General features: G+C 40.4%; 1 protein-coding gene across 6 annotated transcripts; it reads left to right on the top strand.

Moving 5' to 3' along the window:
* The first annotated feature begins 2,872 nt into the window (after positions 1-2,872).
* GARIN2 (golgi associated RAB2 interactor family member 2) lies at positions 2,873-12,817 on the top strand. 6 transcript variants are annotated; one of them, XM_062619255.1, is made up of 8 exons: positions 2,874-2,974; positions 3,235-3,318; positions 4,413-4,556; positions 6,097-6,299; positions 6,884-7,148; positions 9,089-9,330; positions 9,865-9,911; positions 12,545-12,817. In XM_062619255.1, exons 3-8 carry the CDS (start codon positions 4,422-4,424, stop codon positions 12,616-12,618), a joined length of 966 nt encoding a protein of 321 aa, XP_062475239.1. In that variant the 5' UTR covers positions 2,874-2,974; positions 3,235-3,318; positions 4,413-4,421; the 3' UTR covers positions 12,619-12,817. The 6 variants fall into 6 exon arrangements, with proteins under 6 accessions (XP_062475241.1, XP_062475239.1, XP_062475243.1 ...); XM_062619257.1 differs by lacking the exon at positions 3,235-3,318 and having other exon boundaries at positions 2,873-2,974; XM_062619259.1 differs by lacking the exons at positions 2,874-2,974; positions 3,235-3,318; positions 12,545-12,817 and adding exons at positions 3,337-3,621; positions 11,818-12,474.
* The last annotated feature ends 8,891 nt before the right edge of the window (positions 12,818-21,708 follow it).

Below are 21,708 nucleotides of genomic sequence, written 5' to 3'. Positions count from 1 at the left end.
CTTAAGGGGACAGTGAATTATTTTAAGCCTGGTGGGCCCATGGCACTTCAGGCCATCAGAGCAGAGATGCAACACAGAGATGGACTCATGATCGAGGGGTGGACTTAGCAATGGACACTATTGCCCAGGTTATTCACGAGTGTGAACACTGCACACAGTCTCTCCTGCTCTGGAAGACTGTTACAAGAGATGGAGCCTGACATCATGGACCAGATGGACTCAGCAGCTTTATAGGGATATAGCTTTATAGTCCATGCACTGAGATAAGAGTGATGGTATATTGAAAATGTGGGATCTGAGCATGACGTGAATGGTATGGAATAAGGGGTGGATAATGTCCTGGGTTCAGCAGTAGCAGTCATTTTTCCCCTTCTTGGTAGCTGGTGCAGTGCAGTGTTTTGACTTTCAGCTCGGGAACAGAGCTGATAACAAGCGATGTTTTGGTTTGGCCAAGGACTTTGTGAGCCTCATGCTCTGCCAGGGAGGAGGGGGAGCCAGGAGGAAGCAGAGACAGGACACCTGACCCAAGTTAGCCAAAGAGGTATTCCATACCACAGCACGTCATGCCCAGGATGTGACTGGGAGTTAGCCGGAAGGGCTGGGAGTCTGCAGGGTTGGAGGAGGTATCGGTCAGAGCTTGGTCGGGCTGGGGGGGGCGAGTTATCGGTCGGCTGGTGGTGAGATGATGTATTCTCTTCCCTTGTTATTTCCTTTATCATTGTTATCACTGGTGGTAGCAGTAGTGATTTGTGTTATACCTTAGTTACTAAACTGTTCTTATCTCAACCCGTGGGAGTTGCATTCTTTTCGATTCTCCTCTCCGTCCCTCCGGGAGCAGGGGGAGGGCAAGAAAGGGGGGGGAAGCGAGCGAACGAATTACCTGACTGAGTTTAAACCACAACAGTTAGGAACAGATGTATGAAAATAGAGGGATAAAGGGATTTTAATAGAGTTGGTCAAGTGTAAACAGTTATGCTTGTCTGGCCATGCCCTGTGCCCTGCCTGATCACTACAATCTGTCCTGTCTTATTAAATGTTGTTTCTAACTCTTCTCCTGGGTGAGGAACAGGCAAGACCATGGGAGGAGCTAGCTACTGGGGGGAACGGGGGAGTCCCAGACAGCTGCTGGAGACACCATGGGGTCTGTGGGTCACATGAGACTCATTTGTGTGTGTTTGTGTGTATATAAGTGTCTCGGGGCGGGGGGAGAGGAACTAGAAAGACCAAGGATCCAGGACCAGCTACAGGGTGAACTCTGTTCAAAGCTGGCCACTGCAGAGGCTGCGGGCTGTATATGCGCTTTTACATATGTGTGTTCGAGTGAGGGGTCTGTATAAGCAAAAAGGAGTGGAGTTACAGCCTCAGGGGTTCCTACATCCTGGTGCCAGCATCTGGGGAGGCTGGGATCCAGGGGCCAGATACTGGGCAGACTGTGTGCCTGAGCCCAGATGCTGGAGAGATAAACATCGTATATACATGTCTGTATTTTCCACTAATGGACCTTTAACCTGATCAGCCAGAGAGGGGAACAGGATAAGGCCATTGGTGCTGTGTTGTGCGAGTGCTGTATACATGTTGTGTGTGTGTTTGTGTTGTACTTCCTGGGAGGGAACACATGCTCAGCCTTATTGTTGGTTGCACCTGGGGGCATGTTGCTGCGGCAGCCTCACTTCTATGTGGCTACTGGATTTACCTCATTCCCCACAAAAACCACAGTCTTTGGGGCTCTACTGCTTCCTAAGTGTGTCTTAGCTCAGACTGTCTTTCCTCTGATATCCGCATACCACACTTACTACGCAGTACAAGCAAGGGCTGAGATTATGTGTGTATGGGGTAGGTAGGCAGACTTGCATCTTCAATAGTTCAGGCAAGAGCTGTGACTTCATTGGAGTCAGACTCCTCCAGCTCAGTCGCTCATTCATGGTGGTGTTTGTAATTATATTTCCATTGGCTAGAGATGGAAAAGAAATTCAGTGTTGAAAAGGGTTTGGTGGTGGTGGTTTTGCTAAAGCAAACCAGGTTGGACAAGGCCTTGGGTGACATGGTTTAGTGTGAGGTGTCCCTGCCCATGGCAGGGGGGTTGGAGCTTGATGATCTTAAGGTCCTTTCCAACCCTAACTATTCTATGATTCTATGATTCTAATGCTATTTATCCTTCTCTGGCCATGTATATTTCACAGCTGATACCAAGCTGGGAAAGAAAAGCACCACTGTTTTCCATGCTGGATCAGAGTTGTCTTGAATAGTGAAAAGAACAGAAAGCATTTCTACTGGAGATTGCTATGTCAGTGCATAGTATTATTGGACAGTCCAGAAGCTGTTCTATGGTGGGCCCTACTTAAGCAAGGGAGTACATATACCTGCCCCAAGGAGGCTGGGTACCTGCAAAGGAGATTGCACAACAATTCTTCAAACTGTCAGGCAACATAATCCCCATTTTGCAATATTGATTCTGATTCAACCAGCCTTGTGCTCAGTCATGGCCTGAACCCTGTCCAAACACCAGGCTGAGCTGGAAGTAGCAGTGGTATCACATAAGGTGAAAAGGAGGAGTTAATATCATAGGTTGATTATGATATTACCTGGGTGATCTCAAAGGTTACTCCAGTAAAAGAATGTATGTAGAGAAGATAAACTTTACAAACCAGAGCAAGACACATGACCACAAGTCATTTTAAATTGGCTCATTAACACTCAGGCCAGGGCCCTGAGTGCACCAATAGGCCCTAACTGCCCTGACCAGCTTCATCTGGTGGGTGGGTCCACCCCACACCCCTTGCTTATGGTTCTGGGAACTACACATAATCCCTGGCTTGGGCATGTAGTTCTTCTGAGAAAGAGGCTTTATGTATATCTATTGCCAGCTCTGATTCCTGGGTGGATTTCCTTGGACGTTTATTACGGTTTTGGTCCTGCTTCCTGCTACTACTGACTAGATTTCTGGAACAGAGTCTCAGGATGGACTCCAGATCAGGTTCTGTGTCTTGTCTTGTCTGTGTCTGTTAGTAGAACCTATTACAACCATCGTGCTCAGCCCCATTCACTTTGAATTCTTCAGGATTGGAAGACTGCCCTGACTGTTCAAGGCAGTGCCTCTGATGAGGTCACCTTGGCTCCCAGCTTATCCCTTATGGAGCAGACCATGCTGCTCTTCCCTGGCAGCCTGTGCGGCATGGATAATAGCTGTGCAAAAACCTCTGATGTTGTCATGCCCTTGATGTTCTTCTGTTACAGGTGAATCTATGTTACCTGTTACCCTTACGCCCTGATGCAAGCAAGAAATGAAATTGCTGCCAGGACTGATGAGAGCTCAACCAGGTGACGTATTGTGATGTCAGCAGTGATGGGGCCAAGTTCTTCCAACCAACCCCGCCTGCCTGTAACAACAACACTTGCTGCCTCACGTGCACAGATTCACATACTACTTCTCTTCATGTCGTTGCTTCTTAAAGAAACTCAAGCAGGTAAACAATACCATCAAACCTGTGCATGATGCTGCTGCCAATCATGGGTTTCTAGTGCTGGGAAAATTCCATCAGGCTCTGCAGAAGGGACTAGTACCCTCTCTTTTCTTAGACGTACTTGTCTGTGTAAGAAATGGATTGATCTAAGCAAAATAAGGTAAAAAGTAATACAAGTGAAAAGAATTGGAAGCAGAAGTCTACTCCATCTATTTTTTTAAAAAAGCCTAGTAGCAGGGTATTTCTATTCTTGGCATTCTGCTACTTACTGAACAAATAATTTGACTTTTGTATCTACTTAGGTTAATAGAAATCAGCTGTTTAATTAATAGGTACAAAATTTAATTAATGAGTAGCCTTGAATATTATTTTTTCCCCTCAATGAGTCAATCAATATTATGTTACTTATTCTCCAGCTTTTGTATTAAAGTCAGCCTGGTCAGCTGCTGGAGAATTTCTACTTCAGAACATCTCTTAAGTCCTGCCCTCTTCTTGACTCCTGGCAAAAACATGTGATCCAAGAGGTGCAAATATGGACATCACTATCTAGCACTGAGAACAGCTTGAGGGTTTCTACTGTTATTTGCAAACGCAAAAATTATCTTGACAGTGACAAAAATATATAAAATTACTTGTAAACAAGCAGTATATAATGAAGTATAGAATAGCATGTGTAAGCTAATGTTTGCAGAGTCACTGGCCCTTTTTCCTTAAATACTGAAAGAGCCAAGAGCTGTGAGAAAGCCTTACTAAGTTCCCTTTTGCACTTGAGATTGCATGTTCTTAAAAATCCATGGTTTGAGGGGGTGAGGTTCTGCTCTTTGCTACTATAATAAAGCCCATCAGAAAGGATTATGTTTGGTTTCATAATTATTGGGGGGGGGAGGGTGTGACAATTAAGCTTTTTGATCTCTATTCCCTTTAACTTGTAATTTTTTTTTTGTTTTGTAGAGAGGCAAAATGAACAGCAAGTTTGATTTAAAGACCATCAGTTCAAGTCAGGCATCCATTACCGGTGACCTCCAGAAACTTCTTAGCCAAGGAGAATATGTTCCTTTTATCTCTGCTCCCATCTTAGAAAGCAAGTTTGTCCAGGTAAAAAGTCATTCAAATTAAATTGTTTGGCATGCTCAAGATAAAATCGCTTGCAATTATTACCTTTTTTCCCCTCTCTCAGCCCAACAGGTATTCCTCATCCATTTGTTCTTGCTATTCTTACTTTCTGTCCACTGCACAAGCATGGATATGTTTCCCCTCTCCTAGAGACTTATTCTGCTCATACTTTAAAGGCAATAGTCCAGAAACCTATCAACAGCAATGCTGCACATTAGAGAAGGAAGACAGAATGGTGTTTTCACCCTTCCTTGTCAGCAATTCACTCCTTCCTGTAGCAGTAGCTAGGAGTGTTCTAGCAAATTCCTGGTTCTATGCTATCTATCTCATTAATGTTTTCAGCTATCAACATCAGTTCAACCTAACCTGCATGGCAGCTAGCCTTTCCCAGGTAATCCCCCCCTCAGTTGTATCTTGTAGTATCTTTGCATGCAATATCACTACCCTGCCTGTCACTTACCTTAAGCACTGGCCAAAGAACCCTGCAAGAATGTGGCTACAGTCTACACTCCTACAATACTGCGTTCACAGTGGGTCTAAAATACCTGAATTCTATTTACATGATATATCTCAGCTCTGATTTCATAGGGTTTCATTACTTCACTTTGTGCTAATTGCAACATCCTTCAGTGTTGCCTTGATTAAGTCAGTCTTGCATTGTCGATACACATACAGAATATTAATTAGTTATGAGTCCCCATTTTCAAGGTACTTTATGATTTATCCCTTCCTTATTTATCAGACCTCATTCGCTATCAAGGAAGCAGTTACCCTAACCAATCATCTCAAGAAAACGGCTCTATCGCTGACTCATTTACATTAAAATAGAAGGAAGAAAAAAACGCCTTTGATTTTTACATACTGTCTCTCACACATGGGAGGAGATTCTACCAGATATCCACTGATTTAATGCACTATCCTCCCGCAGATTTCTTTTCAGGACACGCTTTTTCTCTGGCCATCAAAACCAGATCCTGACAATGGTACACCAGATGTGATTTGATCGCATTTATCAACTTATTCTTATCTCCTTGTATTTTCTCATTTTTCTTTTTGTAATTTCAAGTCTTACACATAAATTACCTGGGATCACTTTCCTTCCTGTGTTTGTACAGCGCTTAGCAGGACCCTAGTTCATAACCAGGTCTCATTAGTACCACAGTATTGCTGACAAAGACTATGAGTCATCAGAACAGAGTTCCTCTTCCATCATGTGTACAGTAACAGATAATGGTACTCAAGAGGTTTCTGACCACAGCAGTCAGATACCAAATTATTTGGACTACATAAGAGCCAGTGATTTTCAGTTCTCCTTTATAATTTTTCAACTTTTCCTTTGTTTTCATTCACATGCATTCCTGTTTCATTATTCCGATTTCTCCTCTATCCTCACCAATCCAATACATAAGCTCTAGGGCCCCCAAGCCTAAACACCATTAAATGTATTGCTAGCATATTCTCTGAGAGATCATACAGCAAATGTCAGTGTTGATGGGGCTTTTTTGTTCTTGTTGTTGTTCAGGTTAACCGAAGAGGGGAACCAATTTCCATCCATAACCAAGCCACCTGCGTGATCATTGGCATCTGTTCTGCCAATCCCACTTCACTAATGCCTGAGGCAGTGCTGGTAGCATGTGAGGTGTCCGTGCTCCCACAGGACAGTATGAAAAACTTCTGGAAACTCTCAGAACCACCATTCCCCGTGAAGGAGCTAGCACTTACCAGGTGAGTTAGTGCTGAGAAGGGTTATGTATTTCTTTGAAGAATGAATAAGAAATATGAGCGTATTTCCCATTTCCATACAGCATTTTCCTTCTTTTAAAGGTCAGTTTATTGACAGACATCATACTTGCACTGGCGTTGTTCCAGCACTAACACTATAAAGCTAGGAGAAATCCTTAAGTACAAATATTCAGGCCCCACTCCAGTCATAATTCTAGGCTAATGCTACCCACGTGTATAGATAGCTTGATGATTACAAATACTTAATACTTTCTAAATATATCAGAAGCTGAAAGATGGTAGGAAGACTAGGGCTACAGGTTTGCAATGGAATAGGGTAATGGAATAAAGACACTGTAGAGATGCTAACTTCCTTTACCTCCATTCTCACACTGCTGCCCAGCATTTCTTCCACAATTAGCTAGTGACATTTAGGGAGAAGAGTGTCTAAATCCACTCAGCAGATCATTTCTATTCCAAATTATCACTTTCAGTCTTACTCTACCTGTAGGTCTGACAGACACAATAGCTTCTTTGAGAGAAATTTCCACTTGTGTTTAATGATGGGTTTTCCCCTTTTTTCACAGGCTGTTCCCCTTGAAGTTTGTGGAACTTTCCGTCCACAGCACAGTTAATCATCATCTCATGTTGAAATTAGTAAATGGCCGTTCCTATTATCTAGAGCTCTGTGCCCCACCAGACCATCAACAATACCTATTCCACCTGTGGCTGCAGCTCATCTCTCTCCTAAAACCGCCTGAAGACATCAGCAATACTGAAGCAAATGTAAAATCCAGGGATTTAGACACACGTCCCAAGAAGGTTCCCAGCTCAAATGACCCATCAGAAAAGGTCAGTCTCCAGCAAACAGATATCAAATTTTCAAGCTGACCAATCAGAAAGTATTGCTTGTGCTCATATTCTGAACTATCTCGCAAGTCTGATTTTTTGAGTGCTTTGAAGGAGCTACAGTTCTGTTTATCAAAATAGCTGGCTTGTAAACTCCCTCCAGAATGTCAGGGCAATGGGAGAGAGGATACTAGGTGCACCACAGCCCTCCTAAATTTTTGCAAATCAGTAAATAGCTTACTACTTATTGTTTGGTGTTCAGCTTTCCCTCATAGTTGGAGATATGTCCTTAAATAGTTCTTTTTGACTGAATTCTACAACTCACTGAAAAAAAGCAGAGGAGGAAAGAGGCAGCACAGCTGAGCCCCCTGCAGGGACTGACAATTGGTTAAGCAAAGAGGGCAAAGTCATTTTATCAGTTCAAAGGACAGAAAGTTCTTGAGGGAAATGCTACAGCAGGCAGGCAAAAATGCTTCAGGTCCTAAACAGAATATCACATACAGAAATTTAACTATAGTACAGAAGGGACCTGTTACCTTAGTGTCACACTTAGGAAGCAATTGGATGGTTAATGATGTTACTCAACATTACCTAACACTATTTCCCTTAAGTTTCAAGCAAACATTCTGTCAGCACATTTATCAGTGAGTCTTCAGTTTCCATTCAAGTCAGCTCACCCCTCAGCCAAGCACAGCCACGTCCACAGGGAGAAGAGAAACACAAAATCACATGGCCAGTGCTTAATGCTGCATGTACAGAGACAAGGAAAACTCTTGTGCAGCAGAAAAATCACAAGGGAATTAGAAAAATATCATTTTGAGAGAGGAGAAAACTGTGACAGATGATTCTTTCAAGAAAAAATCAGTGATGAGGTAAACAGATGACTGGAAACAATCTAGGGGAAAACTAGCATATTCAGATTAGATTTGCTGAAACCATACAGACTTAGCCATACTGGTTATGTCAAGAATGCATAGATTGTACGAAAGTAAGAAATTCGATAAATCCTATACTTAATTTATATTTTCCTGCTTCGACTATCTGTACATAGACACCTTTCTTCTGGGTTTTCTGCTTTCTCTCTTACCTGATGTCAGACTGGACCCTTGTTCCAGCTTCTGGACATAAGCTGGCTTGATATGAATGTCAGTTCCTGCATGTACAGCAGATATTACTAGTGATTCAGTATACAATGGCCCAAACCTGGAATCTCAATTTTTCTTTGCAGAATAGAGTCAATTTTTCTTTGCGGAATAGATGTCCCATGTTCCCAATCACATTCATCAGTTTTTCAACACCTTGAGGTGTTGCCTGTCACTCAGTATTGACTTTTCTACCGATAGTTTGCTTTTTTTTTTTTTAGTTTGGACTATTACATCCTCCCTACTCTCTTTCTGTTTAGCTAGAGCACTGTCTGCATGTGAGAGACAAGTATCCCTGCCTCAGCTACTTAAAGGAAGGATGCTTAGAAAGTTTTTTTGTAAGAACTAATCTCAAAATCTGGACAGAATAGAAAGCAAAGATCTTTTCTCAGCTTCTGAATATGAGCAAAAAGAGGAGAATACTCTGGAGATAAAGTTATTTGGGACATGGATCAGAACCAGAGAACTTGGAGGTGAAGCCACAAACAAACCTCAGAGGTTAAGCTCTGGACTTGGTATTGCCATGGTGGACTGCATAGTCACCTCTAGGAAAAGCTGTAGGCCAATAATCACCAACAAACTGATAATGTAGGAGAAACAGGAGTCTCTCTTCTAGATAAATATATCACATTTCCTTTGGATGGTCTGTCTGACACCCCTTTATAGCAGAATATTCAGTATATAAGGGACTATAGGAAATTACCACAAAGTTCCAGCTGTGCTCATCAGCCTTGTGCACAGCTTTTTTTTTTTTTTAATGTCTGTTGCTCATATCTGTTAATCTTTCCTTTTTCCTTTAAGAGGGATGACCCACAAGATGTGCCGAATCTAAAAGCAGAGGAAGAAGTTGTTGTTAAGCAAATCTCTTCCAGCCAAGTTCCTCTCTCAGATACAGTGGAACCCACAGAAGAGAGTGGAATAAAAGGAGAAATCTCCAACAACAATCTGGAACCAGCAAGGCAGGAAATCACCATGCAGTCAAAGAACATGAATCTTTCTCAGGATATAAAGAAGAGCAAAAGCTCAGAAAAGGGGAAAACTAGGTAGGTATGCCTGGAAAATGAATCTAATATACTTAATTTCTGCTGCTGACTTTGAAAAGTAAAATGTGTTGTATTTTTTTGTCTTCAGAAGATATATTATTGCAACACTTTTTCAGGATTACTGTGATTTTTCCTAATGCTTTAATGGATTAGGAACCTGAAGAATACAGGATGGGGGTTCCAAGTATCTAGACTTTGGTTTCTCAGATGTTCAGGGGCTTTTGAAAGCCCCCTGCACACCCTCCCACACACTGGGTCCACACAGACAGGAACCAAGTAAATGCACATGAATGTTCAGTGCTTCAGTGCTGTTATATATAAGCACAGTCTATACCATTCAAGTATCTCTATGTATTAGTGTGCCTGCACTTCAAAACAAGGCTTACTGTATCATATAGCACCTATTTAATACTGATCCTGGTACATAACGATATTACTAGGCTAAGGCTTTTTCCTGAGTTTCTTGGCAATGGCATTGCGGGTTTTTGTTTGGGGGGGGTTCTGAACTATTTTTTTTTGTTTTGTTTTCTTTAGGACGAATACAACAAAGAACAAAAGGGAGAAGAAAACACAGACTTCAGGTATAATGGTTTTTCCAATACCGACTTGCTTCCCCATTGCTATTCCTAATTTAGTTATAGATGAGAGAAGCCAAAACTTCATGAGCTGGGAGTTCCTTAGAACAAATCATAGAATCATAGAATAGTTAGGGTTGGAAAGGACCTTAAGATCATAAAGTTCCAACCTCCCTGCCATAGGCAGGGACACCTCACACTAAACCATATCACCCAAGGCCTCATCTAACCTGGTCTTCCTATATCCACAAATAGGAATATGTGCCAACAGATCAGCACTTCTCATATTATTAGAAGGTACGCTTTGCTCTTTTCCTGCTGTGATCACATCTCACCTTCCCGGGTTCAGCATCAGGTTTCTTCTAGAAAGGCCTTTGCCTGATGGCAGACATTACAACTTCACTGCAAAATCAGAGAAAACACAGGATGGTGGAAAGGGTGAGAAAGCTGTAGGCCTAGGACAATTCAAAGTTATAATGTTGGCCCATATCTCCTCTGCTACTGTGCTGTAAGGCTTCCCCAAAACCCATGTCTGAGCATGAAGTTACCTCCAGATAGTGTGTCTGCAGTGACCTCTAGCATGAGGTCTGGACTCATGCCTCAAGCAGAATGAGGGCATGTTTCATAGCACTCTCCACAATGTCACGCTGTGATTAGCATTAGCATCCTTTCTGACATCCTGCATTTCAGCAAAATCTCTACAGAATATCTAACTAGAACAAGTAAGCACCTAAAGACAGTCTTTCTTAACATTCACAGTTCCCCTTTTTTATGTTTCCATATCTATCTATGCCTGCCAAGGAATGACAAAAAACTGGAGCCCCTTAGCTTATTAATGCCACTTACTTTACATTTATACACATAATCATTATGCGTGTGAATTAATCAGTCCCTTAAACAAAAGCTGTTATGGTCTTCCTCTGCATACTTTTCCATTTTACTAAGTCACACAAGTTGGAACAAGCTTTTGTTCAATTAACATTTTTTGTGAACATGATTCTCCCGTGTAGCTGGCTGGTCGGCTGCATGCAGTTCACTGTCCTAATTGCCAGTTGGTGATCTTAAAGTGATCTCTATGATCTAGAAGAATAAGTATTTTGGTTTATGATATCTTCTCTTTGTGTCCACAAGTCTCCACTAAAACACATTCATCTGACTGAAAATCTTGTTGCATTTCTCTCTACATACCCTTTGGTATATTAATAATTTTTAATATCTCATTGTTATGTTCTTTTTTCACTCTTTTTCTGTTAATAGCCATTTATTTTGAATTGGAGGTGCTGAAAGAGAGCAGTGGGTTATGAGGTAATATAAATTAGTACATGCTCAAATAATTTATTTCAGCACTCCACATGAAAGGGAGACAAATAATGACGTTATTTAGTTGGTAATAACAAATTTGTGCAAAGTCCTAGATTATTATACTCTTCATTTCAAATTCACTTCCTGCATTTTTAAATTGTCTGTGACATACATACAGTGCCAAACACCTAAATTATATTTTACTTGGGCTTAGTGCTAGAGTATTGTGTTTCTTGTGATTGTATTGTGAAAACTGTAATAATGGAGAAATAGTGAAGCAATCAGAACAGAAATGCTTGATATATTTTCCTATTATGCACATACAATCATAATATCATTCAGGGGGAAAAAAAGCGCCTGTCTTGCCAAATCCAGCATTCAGATTTGTTGCATTGAGGGAATGGGACCTGCCTATTTATTCCCATCACTTCCACCCTAGAGTTTAGTGCCCATTTTGTACTCTATATAAACAATTTTTTTTATATTAACTTTGTATTCATATATTTGCAGTGTATTTTCTATAGGGAAGAAAAAAGATCTGACTGTACTTCCCATTGTTTTCTTTCTGTTATCATCTTTGCTTCTCTCTCTAACTGTTCCTTTTTCCCAGTCATTTACTTTTCAGCTTTCCCTCTCATCAGCTTTCCTGTTCATCTTTTCTAGCTCTGGATTATTCTTTTTCTCACGTTCTATGTTCTTTCAACTCTACTCTGTGTCTCTTCTTCTTTTTAAGCGGTACTTTCCTCCAAAGATTTATTCCTCTTCCTGTGTAATTGTGTCTGCCCTTTTGCTTTTTCTTCCTTTTCTGATCATGCTTCTCCCAGTCCGCATCCTACTATCAATTCCCAAATTTGCCATATTGAAGCAAATGTAGTGTTTGCTGTTCATGGGCTTCCTTAGACCATCAGTCTCTCTTGTCTTCTTCTCAGCTACTGGTCTGTTTCCAGAATAGAAATTACCTTCACATAACCACCAGGCAGCTGAGAAGTGTGACAATATCATGTCAACAGACACCAGCTAGGCACAGGGTTCTTTTTACACCTCTCAAGTGTTCTGCAAGGACTAAAGATGATTTCTGCTGTGAGGGTGAGTAAATGAGATGCCTTGTAGGAGTGACTGAGGAAGAATTGCATGGGAGAGACTGGAAAAGGCCAGTTTGGAATACAGAGCACAAATTCTAATAAACTCCCTACAAAGGCAAATCAATTCCCTTCTTTCTTTGTGGTTCTTGATGGATGCTTATCTTCTCCATCCTTTCTCTTTTGATTCCTCGTGCTTCTTTTTCATTCTCTACTTTTGTGTGCTGTCTTCCTCATGCTCATCGTATTTCTTTTCAGAAAATTTAAAGAGTGACAATAAGTCAAGGCTGCTTCAAGTAATACCTCGGCCATTTTTCACAAAGAAGAAATGAAAGGAAATAAAGCAAAGCATCCTGGACATCAGTTGGAACAAGGAAAAGATGTACACGCAGAAGAAAATAATTCCCTTGCAGACTTCAATTCCATTCATCACCTCTTACTATTACAATTAATTATTACTGAAATATGAACTCTGCATTTCCCTGTATTAGCTCACAACTAGCAATAACAAATAAATTTTGATCCCTGGCAGTGCAATCTACATTTTTCTGATACTATTTTTCAGGGAGATTTGTAGTTTGCAGCAGAAGGCAAAGAAATAGATACCTGAATTAACTTTATAATCCCTGACTCTGGCATATGTTTTTATATAGAGCAGGAGAGTTTCTCATGCAAGCAACTTTCAGAACATTTCAGGGGGATAAGTGGCAGAGTAATACTAGGTAGTGGGCACAAAATCATATTAACATTGGTTTTATTTCTGCAAGTGAATTTCTAAATCAGTGTCGGCAAATCACTTTTACATTTTGTTCCTCAGCTTCTTCATTTGTAGAATGAGAATAGCCAGACCTCTTTTGAAAATCATCATGCAATATGTACTATTGAGAACCATTGTATAAGAATTTGGTATTGTTGTTACTGTTGTTACTATTATCCAGGCACTATAAACATTGCTATCCTATTGGAATACTGAGAATGTACTTGCTGCACGACAAAGTATTCTGCACTAAGCAAGCAAAATATCTACTGCTGCTGCTCTTGCTACCTGTTGCTGGGGCATTCCTCGGTAGTTTACAGCATGTGCAGTATTTTCTGAAGTTTTGAAGCATAAATTCTGCACAAGCATAGCTAAGTATGGAAGATGAATGCTTTCTGTGTGCTTTCCTTCAAATGAGCACAGAGAGATTACATAATACGCAACTTCCAATCTATTGTTCCTTGAGAATATAAAAAAAACTCAATACTCTTTGAGAACAGCCCATGTGTAATCAGATTCCAGTCTAGGAAGGGCTGGCAAATTCAAATTCTAGGTATCGCTCAAAACATGAACAAGAGTGAAATATCATTCAATATAACTGGAAATTGCAACATTATTTTCCATGGTGAAAAACAAGTTTCTAGATTCTGTTTAACAAAAGAGCAAAGTAGCAGTTACTGACAAGTAAGAAACTTTCAGGTGTTCCCTGAGAAAATGGTTGTATAGCATATTTTCTGTTGAAGGGACAGTAAGTACTTGAATGATATACCATTTATGAAGTGCTGTTGTCCACTACAAGAACAAACACGTAATACCGCAAATAAGGATCGGTAATAGTTTCTTCACTATCATCTACACCTAGACTGGCTGAAGACGCTTACCATCAGTGACTTCACACTAAACTTGCACACCAGAAGTGAAGATGAAATTAAAATTATAACACTGGGAAATCAATGGTACAGATTTTGAATAATCCTAAGTGAGTACACTGCATTCAAAAGGTGTTTGAATTAATAGGAAATTGTTGTTTTGCTAGCACAGAGGTAATAACTATGATTGATTTCATATCAAGATATACTGCCCATACTAAGTAACATAGAATGGAATGCAATAAATTAAATATATAATTAGGAATACCTCCCTTATAAGCTAAATACCATGTCTGGAGAAGAATTGCACACTACCTACACTACACACTAATAAACAGAAATTTAGTTTGTATCCAAACAACCTGCCAATGGATAAGGTGTCAGACATAACCCAGTCCTAAGGAAAAAGTTATAATCCATCAAAACAAAGGGATTGGATATTCAAGCATGTTTTGAGAAGTGATTTTGAGATGAGAAACAACATTAATGAGACACATTCTTTTCAATTCTTAGAGCTGAACTGTTGTTAAGTAAATGTATTTACCCCAGTTACATGCATTTGTCATAACAGAAGACAAGCAGATGAGGCAGGTGAGGAAAGAACAAAATACTTCCATAAAGACTTTATGCTGTAGTAAATGGAACAAAGGTTCCCACTAAGCTCAGGACAGTTGTTCTGAAGTCATTAGTGTGGCAATGTGACACTAGAATAATTACAACTCTTGAACTTTGTGTTTCTCTTCACTTACTGGAAAGGTAGATATAGTCCTTTGCCTGCAGAAATCTGGGTCAGTCTGAGCATACGTTGTGCTGCCAAAAAGCCACTCTTACACACATAGTACCCTAACCTGCAGCCACACTGACAGCCCTTGCAGAGACAGTGTGTGTGGGACAAAGGACAGCTGCACCATGCAAATGGAAATATTAGCCTCAGTTCACTGGAATCCAGTCTAAAATACTCTCAGGCACCACTGCAAAGAATGAGTGACTTCAGAGTATTGCGTTTTCCAGATTACAACACTGGGAAGAGGGCTGAATTGCCTGCATTGCAAATGCAGCAAAAAGTGCCTCTTAATTGCTGTGCCTAGAGCAAAGAAAAATAACTCAGCATGGACGCTTGCTGGGTTACATACTTATAGTCTTATACTGAGCTGATTCAGTAGACTGGTATGCAGTGTTGGCTCAGTGAGTCAGTAGAGTCTATCAGCTCCTCTGAAAGAAAAATTACTGCTGGGAGAACGACAGTCATTGAAGATCCTGCAAGCAGTAGAGTGTCAAAGCATAATGTGTTTGACTACACTTTTTAGGAAATATTGCAAAATAGAGCGATCTTCATGCTATATATATTCCAAAACAGGTTTTGAAACTTTCTGTTGAGGTGCGGATTCATGAGAATGGTATAGAAATGTCATTGCAGTTTGTCTAAGGATAAATGAAGACCACCCGTATAGCTCTACATAGCTATGTGGAAATTATTATTCTGTTAGTATCAAAATAATTTCTTTCTTCCTTAAAAATAATTGTGTAGCTGCTATCATTTTCCCAGGAAGGGTAAGTATACCAGTTTTGCTTATGTCAACATAGGACAAGTGTATTTTGGCGCTTTCATAATTCATTTTCACAAATCAAGCAGCTATGCCTTCATTACTCAAAATGTGCTAATGGAAATCTATTGGCATCTTATGTCTGTAGGGAAGACATTATGCTGGGATCAGCATGGACTTCTGCAAAGGGACTGGTGCCATACCCGATAGTTTTAGTGCCATGACACTCCAGATTTATGCATATGATGAAATAACATATGAAGGATTTTCTGAGCATGTTTCTCAAAGAAAAGAAAAAATAGCTCTTCGTTTCAGAATATTTCCAATAAAATTTATGCAGTTATGGAATCGAATAAAGCAGATTTTAAACATTACTTTAAATGCTGCGGAACAACAGACATGCTGGCTGGCAGTTAACTGCCCCAGATGTTGTTTATGATCTGCTGAAAGCAAACTCAAATACTAGGGGAACATTCAAACAACAGTTTTAAGAAGAATGATTCTGAAAGTGATTCTGCCTCATGTCACATTCAGACATCCATGTTGTTAAAGGTACCGTACAGCATGGCCACAAATCTACCTGTATCAGTAATTAAAGTGCAACAGGGATGCACAAATTGAAAACCACCAAACAAGACTGCTAAATAAAGCATAACAAGCAAGATTATTTCAGTGAAGATTTAGAAAAAAGGAACAAGAAAGAGAATTTGGATGTTTATGTTTTACTATATCTTACAGCTATCTTACTGTACATCTAGTTTGCTTTCAAGAGAAAGATTTATTACATTTCACGTTTATAAAATATGTGCAGTATACTGTAGTGTCATGCATTTGATTGACAAATATACAAAGCTTAAGGTTTACACTGCAGCATTATGAGATAGGAGGGTTTTGTCACAATTACCACTACTAAGCTGCCTTTTCGGAAAAACAATCGCACCTGGGGAGAATCTAAATCCACAAACGTCATAGGATTTACCTCCTAAGTATTTTCCTTAGATGGTATCAACTGCTGAAACTTCTGTTGTCTTTTTTGTTGGTTCTTCCCCTACTTACTCACAGATCTGTGACTTACAGGTGTTTATTTCTTTTTATTTATGTATGTGTATGAGAATAAGAAGCTGAGAATAGAAAAGAGTAAAAAGAGTAGCAATAAAAAGTGGCTTTTGCCCTGTATTTACAGATTAAGACAAAGTAATCAAACCATCAGGTAAACCCAGTAAAAAAAGCATATGCAACTTGACAGCAAAGGATGTTATCAGTAAAATCCAAACATAAACTTGTCTTGACTTTGGGCTTTAGGATACATCCAGCTTGCAAATGGCAAATCAGGGAAGAACAGAGTGCATCTTGGTACAAATTAATAATTTTCATAAATAGCAAAGCAGGATTTCTTTTCCAGAAAGACTTAAATATGTCCTTCAGATCTTTCCAGATGTATTCAAGATCAAACAAAAGATGGAGAGTTGTGCGAAGGAAGGCACACAGATGACAGCAACAATATCAAAAAGGTACACAGGTATACGAACATAAAGAGAGTAACATACAAAACCAAGGAGAAACTACTGAAGGAAGAACAAGAAGCAGCAAACATATAGAGACAGATAAGGTAATCATAATTTGAGTATAACTTAAAAAGGGAAGGGAAAACAGTGGCAAGAAAGAAAATTTTTATTGTCCATTATTTTCCTGGATTAGAAATAGTGTCCCAACCTGTTCCATTAACAACCTCACTTCCAGGTTTAATTTAGGTCACTCATCCTCTGGGAATGATTCCTACTTCTAGGTTTAAGACCTCTCACTGAGAGATGAGTAGTACTCCCAGGCTTGAGACCTCTCATTTGGAGATTAATCTTTTTCTACAGCTGAACTGCTGGATTTATGACCCTATTTGTAAATACTGTGACCTTACTTGAAGTTGTGCAATTTTGGATCTGAAGGATTAAGGAGTGGCAAAGGGTACTAGAAGACAGTGAGGAAGATGTTTCAGTCACTTAGAGGAACATGAGTGCAAAATGTTGTTATTGGATAGGAAGTAAGAAATAGTTCTAGTGCTTTCAAAGAGAAAAACATGACCGTATTTGAATCCTTGGTATTTCTTGTCTTAGTTAAAGGAAGACTGAAATTCAATTGGACTGCTGTATTAACTTCAAAATTCAGGGTTTCTGTTACTGGGCTGTGGAGGCCAAGAGATGTTTGGTTTTTCCCTTGCTTAATAGTCAATTTAGCTTCTGGACTGTTGTGTATTGCACTCTTCTTTGGAACACTAGGTACTAAACACAGTAGGCCTACAGGTGGACTACTGCTGCTATTATAGTCTTTCATACTGCTGGTGCATGTGTCTTACTTAGGGTTAAAACAATCACCAGGTTTGTAATCAGGAGACATCAGATTGCTATAAATCAAACTGGAAAGACCATTGTGAGAGATACTGTCACTTCCTCTGCAACACAGGGAGAATATACAGGTAAAGTGTGAGCAGGAAGGAACTTCCTTTCCTTCATATTTAGTTAAAGGTGACTTTTAAATGTGATTATCCAAGATGTAAGCTATCGATACCTAAAGGCCAAGGGAAAAATCCCTGTGAAGTTCTCAGAGACAGGAGGAAAAGAGTCTGTTTAAATAGATGCCAGACATGAAAGCAGAGATAAAGAGAACATGATTTCTAAAAACCTGGCAAGAATGAAAGATCAAGAAGGAAAGGGTAATCAAGATAATTTAAAATAAAGTAACATAAACCACACACACAAAACCCCCAACAAAACAAACCAACAAACAAAAAAACAAAAAAGCAAAACCCAAACCAAACCAAACAAAACAAGGAAACACCCCCAAAATCCAAACCCAGCAGACAGGTCAAGAAAGAGGATGAAATAACGGAGTCTGACATCAAGCAGGCAAGAATTCTTTAGGGATTGCATAAAAAAAATGTTCTGGCAAATAGAGGGATGACACCAGCTTGGAAGGGATCCAAGATGAAGTTGGAAGAGAAAGTACATCTGCTGTAGAATGGTTGTTCAGTGAGTTTAGAGATAAAGAGTTTAGAGATAAAGGGGAGGAGAGTGATGTGACAGACAGATGGGGATTAGTTCCCCAGCCTTCACTGACATATGCACTGCGGCTCTTCTGACAGAGCATTCATTTTCGTGTCAGCCTACAGAGCCACTCACGGGCTGTAAAGCATAAATTCAGTTAAACAGTGACATAAAAGGGAATTTTTACCCTTCTGTGATTTTTCATTCCTCCTCCAGAGGGCAATGGTTTCAAAGAAAACATTTTGTTCTATGTTAGGCTGATGCCTCAGTTTGAGACAGATTTTTGTTTTCTTTTCAATTGATTACAATCAGCCAGATTTAGACCAATCAAAAGTTATATCTGCACCTCTCTGGCAAACACTGACAGCAATTCAAATTCAATTTATCAAAGATGAACATTTTCTTTGTTAAAAAGTATTTGTCTGTGGAATGAATGCATCAATCTAAAAAAGAAGGTTCTTCAATAATAAATTAAGTTGCCTAAATACATTGGTTCTGTAGCTGCAAGCATGCTTCAATGTTCCCATAATCTCATAATCCCTGATAGTAAAATCATAGAAAAATCATGTTGAAAATGTTCTAGGATCTAAGCTCACAAAAGGTATCACTTGGATATTTCTTTTCAGCTCCTTTCTGCTTAAAATGCCAATTGAAAACTTTGAACAAGAGATGGAACAGTAAGGTTTGTAGTGCTTTGGTAAATAGTTTTCTCATTCCTTCAAGAGCTTTTAGTGGATACTACATAAAAAAAATAATTAGCTAAGATGAAACAAAGTAAGACTAAAAAGTTTTGGTTTCCCCAATCATCTTTCTGTTGTCCTCCTTCATCTCCCATTTGCCTTTCTTCTCTGTATCTTTTTTTTATTATTCTCATATTTTGTTATATTCAAGCCAAAATTATTTTCTCACAGCCATTTCTGTATCCTCAGCATATCACCAAATAGCACCCACAAGGCAAAATGAACCATCAGATCTGTCCATTTAAATTGGCAACACGATTTAAAAAAGAAAGGTTGTCTGAGTCTTCACAAGTAACACTGCTGATCCTGTGTGCTATTGTGAAATATTTTCAGGTATGACAGTTTCTTTGCCTAACAGAGTATTTTAATCTGTGGATACAATTAGCCAAGCACACCTCATTCAAATATCTTATGAATAGATTTGCCAGCTGGGCACGGCTAATATTAGGGTTTGTGAAAGCCCAAGGGAGGAGATTGGTTACCAAAGAAACAAACAGATCTTTAAGCAGATATACGCAAGGATATCCCAAGCTCAGTCTTAAAACCTGCTCTGCTAAACCCTTTCCAGCAAAAGATTAAAACCAGCTACAGATAGAAAAGAATAAAGGAGAGAAACAGAAACTGATGTGAATCCTTCTCCGCTCTACAACAAGTTGCACAACAATTAAATACAATTCCCTTACCCTGGTTTAAAAACTGGCTACTGGTCAACATGCACACTGGAGGCAATGAGATTTTCTGTGAGAGGAAGAAGAAATGCCATCAGCCAAGGGAAACTGTAATCAGAGTTTTTGTTAGATCATCCCAACCTTGCATGCAGAAAAAAACAGTAAACTGGCAATCAGTTTGGATGAGGATGACAACAGTCAAAAGCCAACTGATGAACTACCAAGTAGCTAGTTTTTGCAGCCATTATATCTTTAAGGTAAGTATCATACTTTGAAAAAGCCCATTTCTGGTTCTCAGGTTCTTTGCCTAAGTTGTTTGTAAAAAAGGGTTCATGTGAATTTTCACCATTTTCTTATTAAGGCGAAAAGAATCATGCATGGTGCTGCTCAGACATGAATTACAAGTGTCATGTTTTCCCTCCTTCTTATTTTTCAAATACACAGTTCTGCAGTCTAACAACATTTGTATTCTCTGCAGCGCTGCAGTTTTGCTCACTTGATACAAAGACCCTTGTTATTGGTCAGAACAGAAATAACTGGTTAAACACAGATACAATGCATTGCTGCCCTGAACACAGCAAAGAAGACATCCCAAGGAATCTGAATCACAGTGTGAAGAAGTGCAACACTTTCAGTTTCCTCTGCAGGTAGCTGGGCAGGATGTATCAGGTCAGTTGGCCTTTCCACATAGCAAGGAAAGAAAACCCTGGAATCTCGTGGTTGTTTTTTTGACTGTGTTTATCTTTAGAAAGGATCCAAAAAAAACATGGTATAGGGTAAAATTAGAGGAAGTTCAAAGTCTATCTGGAGTTCACTATGGAGAATGATACAAAGTTAAATGACAGATATATATAAAAACTTAAACTGAATTAAGGAGAGGTGGACTAATGCAGGAATATCTTTAGGACTTTTTAGTGATCTCGGAAAGCCTTTTTCTAGCCTTGTTATGTGGAACATTTCTTCTGGTGCCTCAGGCAATGATCTAGGCAGGCTAGCCTGAAAAACCAGGGATGCCGTTTTCAGCTCAAAGACAAATTAAACTGCAGCACTGAAGTTTCCTTGGTCCTGTGAAACAGCCATGGATAGGAAAAAACACGGTAAAACTACTTGTAATGTCCTGTTTCCTTTATTGCTCCACACATTGTGCTCTGGGTGCCTTCTTGCCTCAGCCTCCCTCCTGTCTCCCAAAAGTGGACTGGACTCTCAGATAAGAGTATAAACATTTTTCTCCCCACAACTAGCCGAAGCTTGGAGGAGGCACTCAGTCTTGGGTTGTGGCTCCAGCAGAACTACAAGGAGAATGTAGGGGCTGACAAGGAGGGTGGAGGAGAAAGTGACTGCAGAAGCATGGTGCAAGCAGGACACACGCCAGCTGCAGCAGGCAGCAGCACAGCGGGCAAGAGAAAGCAGATGGAGGGAGGAGAGGAGGCAGGAGAGGAGGAAGGGGCAGCCCGCAGACAAACCACCTCAATCCAGGGCACAGGGGCTGCCGTGATGCTGCCTCTCCCGGTTGCGGAGAGCACTGTGGTAGAAAGACGGAATATCGCTGCGGGAAGATGGAGACACTGGAGCAGTGCTACGTCTTCTATACCCTCCCCAGCCCCTCAGCGGGCGCCGAAGTAAAACCTAGCCCGCCACCCGTGAGCACGGCTGCGGCCGTTCAGGCTGCACCGACCAAGGCCGGCAGGGGGCGCAAAATTACCACGCCCAGTCTCGCTCCTGCCCAGTCAGCGGCCGGTGCGGCCCCGGCGAAGGCTGTGGGGCGGCTCCGCGCCTGCGCGGCTGGGCTGGGACGGGCCTGGGGGCCGG

The sequence above is a fragment of the Pezoporus occidentalis genome, unplaced genomic scaffold, assembly GCF_034315485.1.
Source record: "Pezoporus occidentalis ecotype Australia unplaced genomic scaffold, CSIRO_AGI_Poc_V1 ctg21, whole genome shotgun sequence".
In the NCBI taxonomy this organism is placed as follows: Eukaryota; Metazoa; Chordata; class Aves; order Psittaciformes; family Psittacidae; genus Pezoporus; species Pezoporus occidentalis.
The sequence above is the reverse complement of the archived record's forward strand: the minus strand, read 5'-3'. Positions and strand labels throughout refer to the sequence as shown.